A 19,245-nucleotide genomic window follows, 5' to 3' on the forward strand; every position below is an offset into this window, starting at 1 on the left:
TGTTGGGTTTCAGGGGACAAATATATTCAATGTGTGAAAGACTGCAGAAAGATGTGATTTAGACTGAGACCCGGGGCAGGAATCCGCTCTGAGCTGTGAGCTGTTCTGCTTCAGAGTCTGATGTGTACTGTGAACGACTTGACGTTCAACACTGATCCCTGGTCTGTATTGTGGTCTTGTTCTGAGGTGCAAAGGTGAACAATGTTTGTCACAGTTTAAAGGAAGGCTGAGGTGAGGGAGGTATATAATGTACATTGTTTTGTTTTTTTGTACCTTGGCTTTAATTTATTAAATATATCTAAGACTGCAGCTCTTGACGTTTTCTGTGTGGGAGCAGTTTTGATTCTGTTCTTTCAGCCTCTCCATCAAATCAACCTCCTGCAGATATTTAGCCCAGAAACAACACGACAAGCACCGGAATAATTTAAAGTTCAAGTAGAAATATGTTAGAAACGTATCTTTTATATGCCTTTATTGGCTATTTTTTTTTTTAAAGTTTTAGCCACATCCTGTCAGTTTACTGAGAAAAATGTGTTCATTTGAATTCAACCCTTGTTTGGTGAAAAAAAAAAAAATGTCCGCATCAATATCGCCTGGGCTATAGCCAGGATATTAAGAAATATTAAGGTCATTAGTCCAGGTCATCTTCAATAAGTCCCAACATGAAATGTTTTATAGCTCTCTCCCTCTGCTATGAATAATATTGCATACTTTTATTCATTGTAATTATTTGATCGAGGTCCAATTTAAATAGATTGAACCCAAACAAATCTAGAATGCTCGTGTTGAACTTTGAATTAGTGCAAAGTGAAATAATTCCTAAATTATCAAAGAAAAGATGAACCGAAAACTACATTGCAGCCCGGAATATAATTGTATAATGCGGATACAGTGTTACTTCTCACAAGAAAAGTAAAACAAATGCACCGTACAGTGGAGGGTTAGTGCGGGCTACTTCCCAAATCTACTTGATTGCCCCTGGAATCAGTCGCTCTTGCGCATGCGTCCCGCAGTTGGAGCGGTTCGCACGTGTGTGAAGAGGAGGTCCGGCCATCCAGCCCTGACAGGCAGTCTTGCAGACCTCCACCAACCAAACCACCTCCAGTTCGTCCAGCGGGAGCAGCTGAAGTTTGTCCAGGACCGCAGGGACGAGCGGCTTCTTTAACTTTTTTTTTTTTTTCATTTTTTTTTTTCATCTAAAACAAAGAGGCAACACGTAAGTTAGCTAACGAGCTTCCTGGTAACTCTGGTTGCTCCTCGCCATTTAGCTTCCACACGGCAGACAGAGGAACCAACATGGAGGAACTTTCCCCCTTGACCCGCCGACACACTGCAACTGTAACACGTACACCGCCGTCCAGTTTGTCCTCTCGTGTTACCGAGACAAGTCAGAAGTTGCCCTCCGTGTCGTCGTCACTGTGGACATGCTAGTTGATGAAGTCGGTGTTGACAAAAAAAAAAAGTGTGTTGCAGTTTTACTGCATGTGTTTTAAGAACTGACGGAAAACTTTCCTGACCGTGCAGTGTGTGTGACCTGCACACAGTCAATCAACTCATTATCAGGAGGCCGTTTTTAATAATTAAGTGAAAATAATTGCATAAATCGGTATTTGCAATCAGCTAAAATATCAGATTTTTTTTTTCATATAAGTAAAAGATCCAATAACATGAGAAACTGTACTGAGAAACATTTGTAGGCGTTAAATAAAGTGAGATTGCTTTAAAAAAATAAAAATAAAGCCATGGTAGTTTTTGTTTGTTGATTAACTTCAATACAAAGTGCAGAGTATAGAACAAGTAAGTTTGCAGGTGGGTTGTTCCAGACCGGGTCGAGAACTTGCTGCGGTTCTTCTGTGTATCTTTGTCCTTTGTCTCTTCATGTGGTCCCAGACTGACTCCATGCTGCAGGACTCGGTGCTCTTCTTGACACTGAAGCTGTTTACGACTCTGGCTGTTTGGTTTTATTATCACGCTGCAGAATTGATTTGCGACCAATCCTCCGTGATGGTGTTTTATGATGGATAAGAACCGAAACGCCTGAAGAGTCTCAACTGAGATGAGGTTGGTCTATCATGGGATGACTGCAACGTCTGTGTGCTGCTTCAACGCGTTTCCTTGAAAACACTTGAGCTCGTAGGGACACTCGGATGCAGGCTTTGCACAGCGGCCTGCTTTCTCATCATTGAGCTGTCTTGACCCGAACTCATGTGGAGACGAAGGTCAGCCTCAGTGAGAAGATGCGAGAGTGCTTGCTTATCAAGATCATCATTTATTGACATTTGACCTCTTGATTTATTGCCGCATTACCTCGGAGAATGCAGGGTAAACCAATTATTATTGCTCAAATTAATCATGTGATTGATTTTATGAAGAGACGTCTCTCTTAACTGGATGTGTTTGTCTCCATTAGTCATGGCTGTACTGAGGTTCTACAGTAATGAAGCTCTGAATGGGCGGGCCTTACAGAGGGCGGCCAAGCTCCACCCACATCTGTCAATCACAACGGAGCTGTGCTACAATGTGGAACTGACAGGTGAGTGTGTAACGGCTTCTCGACTGATGATGAAGATACTAATGAATTCAGATGTGGATGCTTTGGACTGTAAGACATTTACATTCACCTCGTGCAGCCTCGTGGGTTTTCTGTTAGTTTCCAACGGACTGCTTCACTTTCCCATTTCGCCGTTTCCCCATGTTCCCATTATTTCTTCCCGATGTCTGCTGCAGGCTGCGAGAGTCTTGGTGCCGAGCAGAAGGAGGTTGTCCTCTGGTTGTTTCGTCCTCCCCTGCAGGCAGAGCCGCTGTCCGAGAAACCGAATCTCACAGAGGGCAGCGGGGAGAAACTAGTGGAGATCGGACCCAGGTACTACAGCTGAACGGCCATTTTTAACACGTCAGGGTACGCAGTTGCATCTTACAGGGTTTCATTTGCCCAGTTTTCATGACGTGGCCAAAGTGTGAGTACATTTTTATAGGACTTGACCATAAAAGTGATGTAGTTATATTAATGAACGGGATCTGCACATCAATTGTAGATTGTATAAATTGTAAATAATTTAGATTTTGTATCATTTGTTTTGTTTAGGATAACAAGCAGCTCAATATTTTCATTGCATGCATGCTGCTTAATTAGGAGCAGTAATGAACACAGTCTATACTATACGTATAGACTGTCAACTATACTATAGTTGACGTGGAGTTATAGTTTGTACGGGCTTGGACTCTGGAGCTTAAGTGGGCCTTTTCAAGAAATAGACACGAGCCACACTAACAGATAATGACTGTAACGTAAAGGATGTTGTTGCATTTTCAGGTTGAACTTCTCCACCGCCTGGTCCACTAACACCGTGTCCATCTGCCAGAGCGCTGGCCTCACTAACGTGACGCGGGTCGAGCTGTCTCGCCGGTTTCTCATCAAGGTTTGAACACGCACACAAAGAAAATCCAGTAGGGTTTGTCTCTTTATTTTCTTGCTTCTGGTGTGATGGGTCTGCCTCCTCTTCAGCCCAAGAACGGAGAAAGTGTGAACAAGCTCAGTGAAGATATAAAGGAGCTGACCGCGTGTCTGTACGACAGCATGACCGAATGTATCTATCAACATCCCATCACCTCCTTCTCCGTGGAAGCCAAATCGCAGCCGGTGTTTGAGGTGGACATCCTGGGGAAAGGTCGCGACGCCTTGGAGACGGCAAACTCTAATCTGGGTGAGACTTCTTACACTTTCCAAATTAATGGAGTTTCTCCCGGCGTCTCTCCCCCTCTCTGATTCTCTTTTTTTATCACACTGACCATCTTATTGTGTTAATTGACTCTGGCTGTCTCTCTTCTCTCTCGTTCTGCTTCTTCTCAGTCTTGCAGCACTCTGTGAGTACACTGTGTGTGCTGGTGGAAGTAAAAATGTCACATGCTACATGACGTTATTACTTAGCTGATTAAAGTCACAGGACAGCAGCGATGCTGCGGATTATTTTACATGTGCACGGGTGTGTTTAGTGTTTGTGTGTAATGGGATTAAACCCAAAAAGCGATAACGGCTTCGTCTGTTGGATGGAAGTCAGATACTGTTTAGAATGAAGCCAAGATTGTATGTTTACAGCTGACTGCTGCAAATTATAAAAAAAGCTGAATGTGCTGTTGAGTGTGGAGTCGACGTTAATCTCAAAATGTTACCATGTGCCTTTGTTCAACAGGAATTACAGCATCATTTTATGATTAATTTCAATTTTGACAAATCTGACAAATATTTTCTCACTAAATCGGTTGATTGATTGGTGGAAGAAATTGCCTTAACCCGAAGATGTTAGGTTTACATGCTTAAAACCGATGTTTTCAACCTTTTCAAACCATGTACCAAACCAAATGCCCCAATTACCACTTCCCAACAAATTTCACTGATTTAATTATGCTATAACCTCAAAGACTAAATAACATTTAAGCAACTTATAAAAAAAAAAAAAAAAAAAAAAAAAAAAAGCTAAACTAAACGGCTCAACTGACGACTCTGACTCCTCTTTAGAATTGAAATGTTCATCTGACCTGTGAAGTCCAGAGTTATTCCTTTCCTCTCATCTGTTTTTTGGACCATGTAGACATTTTATGATTCCACTCATTTCACTCTCGAAAATCAACAACCGAGGAGTCTGAATCCGACTGCGTCAAACTAACATTAGCGTTATGCTACGTTGGTTGTAACAACAGCTAATTTGTACATGACTGTAATGTCATGTACATATGTATTAACTGTGTGTAATAAAATGAAGTGAAATTACTTTTTTTTTTAGGCCTCAGCTCTAAGGCTCTTTCGTACCACCAGTGGTTCATGGACCACATTTTGGGAATCACTGGCATGAGATAATAAAAAGCATCAAATCCTCCCGATAAAGTACCTATAAATAGGTATTTTTACCTATTAGGTGCCTAATCGAGGGATTAATTTGCTGTATAATGAAGCGGAACTGTGATGCAGTTAGTTTTCAGACATGCCAGTGTTTGCTCAGAGGCCGTGCTATTCCTCTTTATACGAACAGGTTTCTGACTGACAGTGACAGAACGTGGTGTGCGTACTTATGTTCACGCTCTGCTTATTCACCCAGCTTCATTAATATTCACAAGTGGCTCAGACAGATGAGAATCATTTCATGACATAGTTTGTAGGCTCCCCCATGCTCATCTCTTGAATTGAGGAGATAATTAAAAATGGTATAATGTATGGAATTTATTGAAACTGCAGCTTCTTAAATTCCCAGCTTTTTGATTCTAGACTTCCAGTTGAGTTGATAATACTTTTTGAGAGAAGGGACACAAAGTCCTATAGATGTTTCTGTATATTATGAATAATAATCAGTTCATAATAAATTTTAAGTGCTGTAGAACTTATTCAAGCATGCAGATAGCGTTTGTTGGTGATATTACTGCGTGTGGCTGTTTCTGCCGACTCATTTTGCGTCGGTGTTAAATGAGTGTAAACTCCTGATGTCTGTATTGTTGTTGAAACAATCACATAATCCAGAAAGTATACACGTGCGCTGCAGAATCTTTTCTTTGGTATTCACGATTTGTGTGTGTTGTACTTGACGCAGGTCTGGCCTTCGACTCCTGGGATCTGGACTACTACACATCGATGTTCCAGAGGCTTAAAAGGAACCCCACCAGTGTGGAGTGTTTCGACCTGGCCCAGTCCAACAGGTAGGGTTTGTAAGCAGATTAGCGGGACTGCTTTGTGTGGCGCTTTTATCCTTGAAGGCTTTCTTTGTACCTCGGTGTCCCAGCGAGCACAGTCGTCACTGGTTCTTCCGGGGGCGGATGGTGATCGACGGGCAGGAGCAGAAGGAGACTCTTTTCAGCCTCATAATGGACACCCAGCAGCACAGCAACCAGAACAATGTCATTAAGTTCTGCGACAACAGCAGGTAGCAGTGGAAACAGCACGGCAACCACCTACGCTGCCAGTGTGTTTCTGTCCATAGTGACTCACTGTGAAGTGTGTGTGTGTGTGTGTGTGTGTGTGTGTGTGTGTGTCCGTGTGTGTCCAGTGGTATCAAAGGCATGGAGCTCGAGTGCGTTTACCCAAAAGATCCATCCCAGGCGAGCCCGTATGAGACTCGGCACTCACTGCGACACGTCATCTTTACTGCAGAGACGCACAACTTCCCGACTGGTCAGGACCCAAAATAACATTGTGCTCTCTCACACAGCAAGAGCCCATTTCGCCTGTTGTTTTCCAAATAATAACAGTCAGTCCCCTGCTACTGGACCTGTTAGGTGTCGCGCCCTTCAGTGGTGCCACCACAGGAACCGGAGGTCGAATCAGAGATGTCCAGAGTGCCGGACAAGGAGGCCATGTCATCGCTGGCACAGCAGGATACTGCTTCGGAAACCTGCATATACCAGGTCTGACGCTGTATTCCTAGAACTACTTTGAGGAATGTTACATAAAAATGATCATTCCAGTTTGATGTCGAGCTGTGTATTTTCTGTTAAGGAAAGTAAAAAGTCATTTGCAATAATCAATCAGCATATAAAATGGTCTCTGTCTTTAAAGTTCAAATTTGTTGTATTTTTGGAAATATTTCTTAGATGTTAAAAGATAAATTGAACACGCTTTGTGGTATGTTGCTCAATACTGAAATTACTATCAAGTATAACACCAAAGTAAGTTTTATATGTCCCAACATGGAACCAGCAGATGACACAATTTTTCCGGTGCCCAATGTGCTGTGTCCCAGTGACAAGAGTGTGTTTTACTCGAGCTCTGCTGAAGATAAAAAAAATTGTCTTCCAGGGTTTAACAGTGAGATACATTTAGATGTCATCATCATAACAATGAAATCTGTGCCGTCTACAAATGATTTGCCCCATGGGGAGCTACATGTAGGGAAAATAAAATTGGTCCCCAAATGAAACCCTTAAGAGCACACCCTACCGAAGACATGAAAGTGGTGAGTCATAGTTGTTAATAAAGATGCAGAAAGCAAACTTGGTCGATGTTGCACAGCAATGGTTCTTGAGTCAACACGTCTTTTCTCCCTGTCCTCCTCTCCAGGGTACGATCTCCCCTGGGAGTCTGAAGGAAAGGGATGGTATCCTTCCAGCTTTGCCCCTCCGCTGCAGGTTGCCATCGAGGCCAGTAGTGGAGCTTCAGATTATGGCAACAAGTTTGGAGAGCCTGTCCTGTCAGGTAGGAACACCTACCTTTATATGTACTGAGGTTTACAAGATTACATCAGTTTCTTTAAAAGCAAGTCTCGACAACTAATCAGGGAATTCGTTTTCAGAAAAGGAACAAACCAGAGTGTGTTTATTAAAATCTTTTTAGACTCGAGGTTTCCTGTAGGTCTGCGTATTGATTGACTCATATTGACTTGTTTCAGCACTGCTGTAAAATATATATAAATATATATATATACACAACAACCTTCCTCTAGGTTTTGCTCGTTCCTTCGGCATGCGGCTGCCCAGTGGGGAGCGACGAGAGTGGATTAAGCCGATCATGTTCAGTGGTGGTCTCGGCTCTATTGAAGATACACATGTGAAGAAAGAAGAGGCACAGTCTGGTAATGTTTTAACACCGTGTGTGACATGAGTTTAATCAATTCGGAGGCTATATTTACACGCGTATCGATCAATGATTCACAGTGTCCCTCTGATCCTCTGCTGTACTCGTCTATCAGGGATGGAGGTGGTGAAGATTGGAGGGCCCGTGTACCGGATCGGCGTAGGAGGAGGAGCTGCCTCTTCTGTCCAAGTAAATCATGCTGAGACGAGCAGTGGCCTCACCTGGTGCAGACATGTTTGAGTATTTGAATACCTTTTGTCTTGCAGGTCCAGGGGGACAACTCCAGCGAGCGGGATCTGGGTGCGGTCCAGAGGGGAGATGCCGAGATGGAGCAGAAGATGAATCGCGCTCTCAGAGCATGTTTGGAAAGAACCCCGAACCCAATCTGCAGTATACATGATCAGGGGGCAGGAGGAAATGGTACAAAAACTGTGGCCTTTCTTTAGGACCCACGTAAAGCTTAGAAATGAGACCAAAGTTCATGTATTGAGCCATATTCTCATCTTCAGGTAATGTTCTCAAAGAGCTCAGTGAGCCAGCAGGAGCTGTGATCTACTGCAGTAAATTCAAGGTAACCAGCACATGGACAGAGAAAATAATAATTCCTTATTTTCTTTTGCCTCCCATAAGATAAATGTCTTTGATTCTGTTTTCTTGGGTCTTAATGTTTTCCTTTTGTCTGTCTTTGGTGTGTAGAAAGGTGACCCCACGTTGAGTGTGCTGGAGCTGTGGGGGGCAGAGTACCAGGAGAGCAACGCCCTTCTGCTGCGTCCATCAGACAGGTCCTTCCTGGAGAGAGTGTGTCAGAGGGAGAAGTGTCCTGTTGATTTTGTGGGGAACATCACAGGAGACGGCAAGGCACGTTTCAGCCCAGACCGAGTCGATAAATAAACACGCCCTGCACTAATCAGTCCACGTTCGTGATCAGTGGTTGTTGGCTGGGTCATACTGCTGGACAACCTCCACGTGAAGCATCACAATTAATAAGACCCCAGATCAGCGTCAGTGTGTTTATTTCAGCCTGATTTCTCCCACAGATTGTGCTGGTGGATGATGAGGGAGGCAGTGGTGAACGGACGGACAGGGAGCGTTATCCTGTCGACCTGCAGCTGGAGTGGGTTCTGGGGAAGATGCCACAGAAGGAGTTTAAGATGGAGCGTTTGGCCCCGACCCATAAGCCCCTGTCTCTTCCTGCTGGGCTGACGGTCATAGATGCTCTGCACCGGGTTTTACGTTTGCCCGCCGTGGCTTCCAAACGCTACCTGACCAACAAGGTGTGTGCTACATCCCTGTTTTACGTCGTCTCTGTCTTTAAGGATAAATCTGCACAGACACTTTGTGACTCTCCATGTGGTCACTCCCTCCCTCCGTCAGGTGGACCGGTCTGTGACTGGGTTGGTTGCCCAGCAACAGTGCGTCGGCCCTCTTCATACCCCATTGGCCGACGTGGCTGTTGTTGCTCTGTCGCCATTTAGCTTGGAGGGAGCAGCAACGGCTATCGGGGAGCAGCCAATTAAAGGGCTGGTGTGTCCTGCAGCGGGGGCTCGCATGGCTGTCGGAGAGGCTCTGACCAATCTGGTGTTTGCCAGAGTCACAGAGCTGAGGGTGAGCACATCATGTAGCCTGTGGAGAAACTCGCACATTTAACATATGTTGGCACTGGTGGCACAAAATTGAAAAACATGTTGGTCCTATCAAACAGATATTATGTATTTTGATGAAATAACCCTCTGTAGATCAGATGAGCTTTGGGTTAGAATTGGCAAAGATTGCAGCAGATACGTTTTTATTTTTTGTTTCCTCGTGGTGTGCTTCAGGATGTGAAGTGTAGTGGTAACTGGATGTGGGCTGCCAAGCTGCCCGGTGAAGGAGCCTGCCTGTGGGAGGCCTGCAAAGCCATGTGTGAGGTCATGGGTCAACTAGGACTCGCCATCGATGGGGGCAAGGACTCTCTGAGTATGGCTGCTAGAGTGGGAAAGGAGACAGTCAAAGCTCCAGGTACCCTCAGTGTGTGTGTGTGTGTGTGCGTGCGTGCGTGCTTGCATGTATGTGTGTTGTTTTTTTGAGCTTAACATAGCATTTGCTCTGTTTCCCTTTCAGGTGCTCTGGTTATTTCAGCATATGCTGTTTGTCCTGACATCACTGCCACTGTGACACCTGATCTGGAAGATCCAGATGGCAAAGGTATGACACACTGAGAAACTCACACATACACACAAACAGCCTGAACTCTGATTGCTTGTACTTATAATGCAAAAAGTATTTGTCTGACTGTGTTAGTTTGGAACAGCAGCAACTGAAATTTTCTCATTGTTCAGAGCTTTTCTTTCTATCCTCTTCACCCGCAGACGACACACATTTTCCTCTCCAACACTCCGTATATACTCAGGAACAGACTGCCTGCCTCTGACCTTCTGTTTTCTGTCTGCAGGCATGTTGTTGTGGGTTCCTCTGAATCCAGGCCATCACCGTCTGGGAGGCTCTGCACTGGCTCAGTGCTACAGCCAGCTGGGAGACTGCTCTCCTGACCTGGACAAGCCAGCACTATTGACTGCCTGCTTCAACACCACTCAGAAACTCTTACACGGTCAGTTGGTGCTCGCAGGAAAAAGTATCTGCCTGCCACGGAAGGGGACTTTTTTTTTTTTTAACAATGTTTACTGTGATTCAGTCTGTGGGCAAACTTTTCTTCAGCTTTATTTTTCTTCTCTAGTTGCAGCTGCAGCTTTGTACTGTGATGATACAGCCACCTAGTGGTTTTACTGTTTAAGGTTGTCTTTGAAAGCTGTTGATAAAAAGAGGGAAATGGAAGAATGTCTTTTTTTTTTTTTCTGTTTTCTCAGATGGTCTGCTGAGCGCAGGACACGACATCAGCGATGGAGGCCTCATTTCTTGCTTGCTAGAGATGGCGTTTGCAGGAAACCGAGGGATTGATGTTGAGTTGTCATCAAAAGGAACTGGAGGTCAGCGAGTTCGTGATTTTTTTTTTAATTTTTTTTTTTTTAAACCATGTAATTTACCCACAAACCCATACTATTCTTATAAACTGTGCAGTTATAATTTTAAACTCATGCCGTGTTTTGGCTGTCTTCATCGCCCGTGCAGTCCTGGAGCTGTTGTTCAGCGAGGAGCTGGGTTTGGTCCTGGAGGTTTCACAGTCTGATCTAGAAACTGTGTGTCGGAGATACAGCGACGCCGGCGTGCAGTGCCATCGTATCGGCAGAACCTGCGGCTTCGGACCGAAGGCTATGGTGAGACGTCGACCTCAGCGTGGACTGTGCCTCCAGCCTTTTCTCTTCATTTGTGATGTCACTTGTCTTGCAGGTCAGTGTCCATGTGGATGGACAGGAGGTGCTGAGGGAGCCGCTACCTGACCTCAGATCGCTGTGGGAGGACACGAGTTTCCAACTGGAGCGCCTCCAAGCCAATGAGCTCTGTGTTAAACAGGAAGAAGAGGGGTTAGCCCAGAGGACACAGGCGCACTTCAAACTGACCTTTGACCCCTCTGCAACACCCAGCATCAACCAGCTCAGTACGACTAAACAGGATTTGTCCCATTATTAATGATTTGGTGTATTCCAAGGCTGAAACTACTGGTTTTTTTTTTTTGTTTGTTTGTTTTTTTTTTAATGACGTCAACTCTCAATTATATTTCTTTTGGATTACTCAATCAGTTGTCTATAAACTATATATTGTTTGACCAACAACAAAACAACAACATTTGTCATTAGATATATGAAAATCATCATGTTCAAGTAGTTATAACCAATAAATTCTGGATATTTATGTCACTGACTAATCTCTTGATATGTTTTGTTGTTTCAACTGCAGGACAGCCACGTGTGGCCGTGGTCAGAGAGGAGGGTAGTAACGGAGATCGAGAGATGTCTGTCTCTCTGTATATGGCGGGCTTTGAGGTCATTAATAGGAGCCTTGTGAACCTGATATTTGTCGTTTTAAGTTGTGTTTCACATGTTCATTATTTAAGCCTCTAATCATGTGTGTAGGTCTGGGATGTCACCATGCAGGACCTAAGCTCTGGCTCCGTCACCCTGGAGCCTTTTAAAGCCGTCGCGTTTGTTGGTGGATTCAGTTACGCTGACGTCCTGGGATCAGCTAAAGGCAAATAAACACTCATCTGCTCACCCGTCAACCACTTTCACATGCAGATGTTGTTTGCTCGTTCTGTAATGCCACGTTTTCGTCCCGAAGGTTGGGCTGCTACTGTCGCCTACAACCCCAAGGCCAAGGCTGAATTTGATCGCTTCCGGCGACGGAGCGACACAGTGAGTCTGGGTGTGTGTAACGGCTGCCAGCTGCTTGCCCTGCTGGGCTGGGTGGGAGAGGCTGAGGAAGGAGCAGGTAAGGGGAAAAGTCAAAGAAAGCCATGAAAATGTTTCTTGCAACTGTGATTAAAAAGGTAAAACAATACAGGATTAGTGAATTGAGACAATGTAAGAAAATTGTTCATATGCAGTTTAAAATTATTTCTAATTCTGTTATTTTTTTTTTTCATTTTTTATTTTCCCCAGAATCGGAAGTGGTGCTGACCCATAATAAGTCTGGCAGGTTTGAGTCACGGTTTGTCAGTGTTGGGATCCAGGAGTCCCCGTCCATCTGGCTCAGAGGCATGGAAGGCTCTGCTCTGGGAGTCTGGGTGGCACATGGAGAAGGTAAAGTCAGGACCAAGACACATCTGTCATTGAGTAGAACATGTTGTTCCTAAATGGTCATAAATGTGAGAAAATGTGGTCTGTGCAGTCCTCTAGCAACAGTTTTGCTAATAACCCTGAGGTTTTGACAAACATTGTACCCGAGCTGAATGCAGCATTGATCTGTAACTGAGCACAAAGAGGTTACTCAGTTACCAGTACTGAACTTGCACAACTATGATTCATTCTGCCGACTTAGAAGTCACAGATCAGCATGTTCTGTAATCGGCAGCTGTATTTAGCATTGATTTCCCGTAACCTCTCTCCCTCCCGCAGGTCTGATGCAATTCCGTAGCAAGCAGACTCAGGACCTGATCATTTCTGGTGGACTCGCCCCTCTCCGTTACCTTGACGACCAGGGTCATCCCACTGAAGAGTACCCTCTGAACCCTAACGGCTCCCCGCAGGGTGTTGCAGGGCTCTCGTCCAGGGATGGGAGACACCTGGCCATGATGCCCCACCCGGAGCGCTGCACCCTGGGCTGGCAGTGGCCCTGGGCCCCGAGGGACTTCAGACCTTCTCTGACACCTTCACCCTGGCTGCGCATGTTCAAGAACGCAGCTGCCTGGTGCAGCAACACAGAGTGATAATATTCCCTTTACATGTTTCTGATGCTGTTAAAGTACCGTTGTTGCATCGACTGAAACTGTAAGGTATGTTTACACTTTGTAGTTATGTAATGAACCTTTCTACTTCCTGTGGTAACTGTATTTGATCTTCATGTATTATTACTGCCTGCTGTACTTCATGACTTTCATTAAAAAAAAAAAAAAAAAAACTATTGTGGATTTATGACTTTATATACATTTCATTGGTTTAATTCTGGCAAGAAAGAATATGTTGCAAAACTGCAGTGAAATTAATCAATGCTGTTCCACTGCAACATTCAAAGCTAAATTTGCTATTAAATAAATAAATAAAACAGAAAAAGCAGGTGTAGTGTGACATATGACAAACGTAACCGCAGATGGCAATAAATATTCTTTATTTTAACCATAACATAAATTCATACAATATCAAGTATTTACAGGGATGTCATTATTACAGTACCAATGTGACAGCTTTTCTTTGGTGTGCTGAAACAAAGTGGTTAAAGGTGCTGCCCATTTAAAGGAGTAAAAATGAGAACAAATATTGATTATTAAAATATAAAGGATATAATGTCCTTTAAGTCAACAGGGACTGAAGATTTAGTGGTTTTAAAAAAGACCCTGGCCAAACACTGCATAGCATTTTATTTGAGATATCACTTGTGCATAGGCTCTGTAAACACTTGACAAACAGGCCTGGAGCCTGAGTCCACATTCTTGAGAGGCTCAGACGCGTCTGACATCTTGATAGTTAAATGCTTTGTGGCTGTCAATATTCTTGCATCAGCTAATCCAACTATCTATGGCCAGAAGGAGGAAATCCATTAAAAGTCTCTTGTCAAACAGCTTGTACTGACACCTCCAGCTGCATCTAGCTACAGTGAATTCCCCATCACTCCCTGTGAGGTTGTAGCAGTCGCAGAGTGTCGTCTCTCTGGCGCCATTTGCTGGTTGATATTGATAACGCAGATAACGAGCAGGATGACCACCACTACATCGTCCAGGATCCCCAGCAGCCCGCAGAGGGAGGGGTCTGTTTCCAGGGTGCTGGATGATGAGGACACATGGTCCAGAGGAGGGGAGGAAATGGACACCACAGTCCCCACGCAGCACAGGGCCACCCGGAAAAGAAACAGCCCCACAAGGCCTCCCATGGTGCCCAGACCACGAGCCAGTAACTGCAGAAGGAGGGGGGCGTCACAGAGGTAGTCGGTTACCTGAAGGGAAGAGGACAAGTCAGAGACAACAAAATGGTTTCGATACAAGCGAACACCACATGACATATGAGAATCTGATTGAGGAGACTGTCACTCAAGATTTCCTCTGTTTAGTTTTATGCAAAAATAGATTTTTACATTTAATATCTCCCTTAAAAGTGTAAAAAAAAACACAAGAATAATGCCACAGTTAGCCTGCCATACGCTAAACACCAGAGTACTATGATGAGCAACCAAGTCAGACCACTGTTAAAATTGTATTATGTAAGAATATATAAGGAGATCCATGTGGGAAATCCAGCTTTTATTTCAAAAGAAAGGTGATACACTTCCAAAGTAGGCCAGCAAAGTGTGCCGTTGTGAGGCGTTAACCAGAAACCTCTTCTGTCTTGTGCTAGCGGGTGTACAGGACAATAAATAGGTGAGGTTGCATAAGAGGTATTCCTGTTACCTGAAATAAGGGAAGAATTCTCACCCTCCCTTTCACCTAATCTGATGTTACATTCAAGGTTGTAAAAGAAAGTTTCATCCCCTGATACTTTTCACAACCGCACACAAAGACTTCAGCTTCTAACCAGAAAATGCTGTTGGGAAGAGTCAAGTTGAGTACTGACCCTTCGTGGGGCTCCAGAATAACGTTTGTTGTAGTCTATGACTTCCCCAAGAACTTCCTTCGACCGCTGGTCCGATCGACTCTCGTTGAACAGATGGCACAGCACACTGACCTGCAAAACCCCAAGCATCCGCATATCGTATACACACTCAAAATGTGTTAGTGATGTACAGGGAAATCATCATGCGTACTGCACCTTCTGTCTGCAGAGAGGACAGCTGATTGCGTCTAACCACGTCCCATGTCTCCAGTAGGCGATCAGACAGGGAGCTGCAGAAACAAACACACAACCCTGAACAGTTTACACCATTACACATCTCATATTTACATTAGAAGCATTAGAAGAACTGACAAGCGGGCAGTGAAGATTCAGTATTGCATTATTGGTCATGATAACAAACAGAGGTGTTTAGATGGTCAAGGGTTGAAGAGTGTGAAAGACCAGGGTAAGACTGAGGTAAGTGGGACAGGTGAAGAGGTAACTATGTTAGGTGTCTACATTATATTAAGGTTAAGGTGACAGCGAGTGTGTGCTGGAATAAAAATAGCTTTGTAGTCTATAACAGATAATATCAAGGTTAAACAGGAGTGCATCTGGGACATGAACTGTAAATTAGAGACATAACTATGTAATTACAGCAAAAATAAGAAGGGTCCTTGTGAAAACCAGAGCTGAAAGGACTTCAATACTTGTGCATAGTTAGAGAAATATAATGGCCCTATCTCTGATTGTGGTTCAATAAATGAATAAAACGAGGACACATTTCTGCCAGGAACTCAGCACATATTTTCTCAAATTGCTAAATCCTAGAGTGTCCCACAAACATGGTTCAGATATTGCCAGATTCCAGACAACCTTCTGTGTACAATTATGAAAAGATATCTCTATTGCCAGCTTTATACGGTGAGATACAGGTAAAAACATAACAATTTCACAAGATTATAATTTTGTTCCCTTGATATAAAGGTGAATGTAAAAAAAATTATAATAGTATTATCAAATCCAATGGTATAAGATTTGGATAGTCTAGACTAGTTCTGAGAAAAGCAAAATATAGCATGAATGTTTAGCCCCTATAATGACCATATGACCTTCAAAGGGAAGCTAGTGTAATTACCCTGACAGAAGCCTAAGATTCATAGGATTAAGATGGAAAAATCATTTTAATATTATTTTAAATCACTGCACTGGCTTGAATTATGCACTACAGTTAACAGTATGGTTATCTCGCTTGTCTGTACACTGTTTGCCTTTGTTCCAGAGTATGTTGTAGCTACATTAACAGCAACAAGCCACCCAGACCTCTCCGCTCAACTAATGGTACTGCTCTCCTTACTGCACCAAGTGTTCATTAAAAAGTCTGGTGAAGTTTCCTTCAGTTGTTCAACTCTCACTTCACTTGAAAGTAGAAAAAAAAATTGCAACAAAGAAAAAACGAACTGCGAGTAAAGCAGTTGAAGTTCACAAAGTGGTTCTCTGCACATCTGTGAACACTTAACTTGCGATTTGCTACACTATCTATCTATAAGCAGAGTTAGGAAACCATGGCAACAGTTAATTATTGAAAGCCGAACAGATGATCCCTGATTCCCTGATGCTGCATTAATCAGGGAATGAATGACATAAACTCAGATGTGAACGCATGATGTAACAGGTGAGCAACTCTGACAAAGACTGAAAAACTAATGAGGGATTGAAGAGGTGCAAGCATAAGATAACAAAACAAGTCTGATGTGAAACTGTGTGTGTGTGTGTGTGTGTGTGTGTGTGTGTGTGTGTGTGTGTGTGTGTGTGTGTGTGTGTAATCTCATACCACAGAACAAATGGCCACAGTTGGTCTTGACGGGGAATCGGGCCGTTTGCAAGCAGACTGGGCAGTGCCAGTCTTGTCTGCTTGTGGACAGACATGTCTGCTTAGATTCCTGAAGAGATGACAGACAAATGTTAAGAGATGAGAGGTGGAGAGCAGGAAGAAGGACAAGAGGGGGAAAAAAGAGAAAATATGAAGCAGAGAAAGAGCTGACAAATCTTCTACAACCAAACTTTCCATCTCCGATACTGTCATCGCCGAAAAGCTTCAAGCCATTGATGTTTTCCGGTAACACATTGAAATTGATACATCATACATGTTTGAGACTTTTTATTTGTTTTGATCATGTAAACAGTCAGATTAGGATCCATTGTTTGGTGACAACTTTGTCCACCAGACTGTGACCTTTATAATCATCATCTCACAGGAGTGACTTACAGTAATAATGTTTACTGCCTCTGTACTTGAAGGGAAATAACTTTTGTGAGCTTTTTAAAAAATAATTTTCCAAATCCATTTAATCCTTCAAATTATACTAAAGATAGAGGTGTTTTTTACACCAACAGAAACATTGGCAGACAGAAACATAACCCTCTTAAAAGCAAGAAATTATTTGGCAATGCAGGTCATCAGCTTTACTGTGAGAGCATGTAAGCAAGTGAAATTCTCACCATGTGGCAGCTCATATGCGTTGATTTTGACAGCACACCAAAGATGTGGATGACCTTAGATGACCCTGACCTACTGGACCTTCAGAGTTGAGATGGTCTGTTCTGCAATGTGACAGGACAACAATAAACACACCTTATACACTCAGATATCTGCTGGGAGGTGATACAGACACAAAACTAATGATTTGTGAGATAAGGTTGATTGAACTCAGCTCTTTTCTGTCTGTTGGTAACAGAAACTGAACAGTTAAGAAAAATAAAAAATTATGATTTGGTTTAAAATGCGCTTGACAGATTTGTAGCAGATCAGATGAAGGGGAGCCTAGGTGTCATGGGACCAAAACACACTCTGAATTAAAATTTCCCCAAACCTACATCATCTTCAGTCACTTTGTAAAGTGCACAGCTCGACTTATGTTAGAGATGACATAAAAAAATGAGACTCACCTGGACTGAGATCTGCGGTAGGGGCATATAGTTGTTCTGAAGACAGCTTTCTTGAAAGGAAACAAGTTGTCACTGTCTCCCAGAAGGAAGTGAAGTGCTGCCTGACAGCATCACTGTACAAAATAAATTGGAGCTGCTTGTTAATGATCAACTAGGCCCTCCAATATCAGCTGGTGTATGAGTCTCTATACTTAAAGGGAGCAGTAATACAGTCAGATCAAGAAAGCAGTGCTTTTTACACTAAAGGACTACTCCAAAACACACGTACTTCACTTTACAATGCAGTATGATCAGCTTTTACTGTAAAAGTATTCAACTCAATTAAGCCTAAAAATCTTAGTTTGGTCAGATTCAAACTATTTGGGTCATATGACCAGATCAAAGCCAGAAAAGATCCCTCCCACTGTGTTTAAGTAGGTTAGATCTGAACTTGCCAATCATTTACCCAAAGTTTACTTTACCAAAACCAACTACACGTAATACTCCTTTTACTATAAACTATTGGTTGTGAAATCAGTGACTGACTTTAACAATGTGTTACCCAAAAGGCAGAAAGAAGGCCTCGTATGGGTCCCAGTTTTAGTGTGAAAGCTAGATAGATGCCTGCAACTTCTCAAAGGTTAATCTAAAAAATTACCAGTCAAATGGTTGGACAAATGAGGCAAAATGAAGAAACAGAGTAGATTAAAATAACTTTGCATTCTAGCATTTGTCAGCAATTATTTAATAAAAATCCTCCGTGGAGTATCTGACAGTGAGCAAATGTGTGAAAACCTCCACAGCACGGCAATTGCAGAAATATCTTCGCAAATATTTACACTGGCTACACAGAGAGGCTTGAGAGTGGTTGTCCGTATGGGTCAGGCCATCTAAAAATAGTCACCATCGGTTAGTGAGGGTCAGGGTCTCAGAGTAGCAAAAATCAGGAGATAAAACAGAGGAGCTCACCCAGTGATAGTCATGACAGAGGGCTCTTGGCTAAAGTCCAGCCTCGGCTCACACGCACACTGATTTCAGAGTGTGTGAAATGTCAGCTAGGCTGGATGATCACTAGAGTTTTTGCACCAGGCTACAGGATAATGTAAGAATTCTTTTAAATAAATCTACTTTTAGATTTGGTTGTATTTTTCCATATTGTGACTCAAGAGAGCAAGTGACACTTGTGAGATTTCTTATCTCAAAGTAACTGAAAGCAGTCAGTCAAGTACACAGTCACGTGAGATATATAAATGGATAACGTCAGGAGGTTTATTGTACTCACGAGAAATGATTTACTCTGGGCAAACGGTTGGAATGCGGCCAGGGTTTTAGTGGCTGTCTGGAAACACTGTTGATTACAACTATGTTTTTGTTAATTTAGTCCTTAAAGGATTAACATTCCAGTAGTGTTAATTGTTCTTCTCTAAACCCGGGAAAATGGCTGTGCAGGATTTTTAATCTGTTGGTTTATTGGGTGAGGTTATGCTATGTGTGTTATGAGGTTGTGTAATTTAAAATACTTCATGTAGTCAAGCAGGAAAAGGACTGAAATAAAGATTTTATGTTGGGTGAGCAAGTACAAGATTTCCTAAAATAAATGTATCTGTTAAGAGCTTTTTCATATTTGCATTTTTTTCTTTGCAAAAGTTT

General features: G+C 43.0%; 2 protein-coding genes across 5 annotated transcripts; one reads left to right on the top strand and one right to left on the bottom strand.

Moving 5' to 3' along the window:
• Positions 1–1,028: 1,028 nt before the first annotated feature.
• pfas (phosphoribosylformylglycinamidine synthase) lies at positions 1,029–13,028 on the top strand. Of its 3 annotated transcripts, none has more exons than XM_069150068.1 (28): positions 1,029–1,216; positions 2,411–2,533; positions 2,728–2,863; positions 3,314–3,419; positions 3,506–3,704; positions 5,580–5,685; positions 5,769–5,909; positions 6,033–6,157; positions 6,262–6,390; positions 7,043–7,177; positions 7,425–7,553; positions 7,671–7,744; positions 7,822–7,975; positions 8,065–8,126; positions 8,252–8,413; positions 8,593–8,829; positions 8,930–9,160; positions 9,373–9,553; positions 9,656–9,739; positions 9,987–10,142; positions 10,399–10,518; positions 10,661–10,806; positions 10,880–11,087; positions 11,387–11,472; positions 11,563–11,677; positions 11,768–11,917; positions 12,088–12,228; positions 12,544–13,028. In XM_069150068.1, the coding sequence occupies exons 2-28, from the start codon at positions 2,413–2,415 to the stop codon at positions 12,852–12,854; spliced, it is 3,945 nt and encodes a 1,314-aa protein (XP_069006169.1). In that variant the 5' UTR covers positions 1,029–1,216; positions 2,411–2,412; the 3' UTR covers positions 12,855–13,028. The 3 variants fall into 3 exon arrangements, with proteins under 3 accessions (XP_069006169.1, XP_069006168.1, XP_069006170.1); XM_069150067.1 differs by lacking the exon at positions 1,029–1,216 and adding an exon at positions 1,907–2,322; XM_069150069.1 differs by lacking the exons at positions 1,029–1,216; positions 2,411–2,533; positions 2,728–2,863; positions 3,314–3,419 and adding an exon at positions 3,851–3,864 and having other exon boundaries at positions 3,635–3,704.
• A 223-nt stretch (positions 13,029–13,251) lies between these two features.
• Positions 13,252–17,706, bottom strand: LOC138198491 (E3 ubiquitin-protein ligase RNF170). Of its 2 annotated transcripts, none has more exons than XM_069149928.1 (6): positions 17,617–17,706; positions 17,170–17,271; positions 16,502–16,610; positions 14,884–14,957; positions 14,689–14,799; positions 13,252–14,074 (listed from the first exon to the last, which is right to left on the bottom strand). In XM_069149928.1, exons 2-6 carry the CDS (start codon positions 17,182–17,184, stop codon positions 13,733–13,735), a joined length of 651 nt encoding a protein of 216 aa, XP_069006029.1. In that variant the 5' UTR covers positions 17,185–17,271; positions 17,617–17,706; the 3' UTR covers positions 13,252–13,732. The 2 variants fall into 2 exon arrangements, with proteins under 2 accessions (XP_069006029.1, XP_069006030.1); XM_069149929.1 differs by having other exon boundaries at positions 17,170–17,266; positions 17,617–17,700.
• Positions 17,707–19,245: the final 1,539 nt, after the last annotated feature.

The sequence above is a fragment of the Embiotoca jacksoni genome, unplaced genomic scaffold (assembly GCF_022577435.1).
Source record: "Embiotoca jacksoni isolate LCO1_2020_lvr unplaced genomic scaffold, fEmbJac1.0.p SCAF_16, whole genome shotgun sequence".
NCBI classification, from domain to species: domain Eukaryota; kingdom Metazoa; phylum Chordata; class Actinopteri; family Embiotocidae; genus Embiotoca; species Embiotoca jacksoni.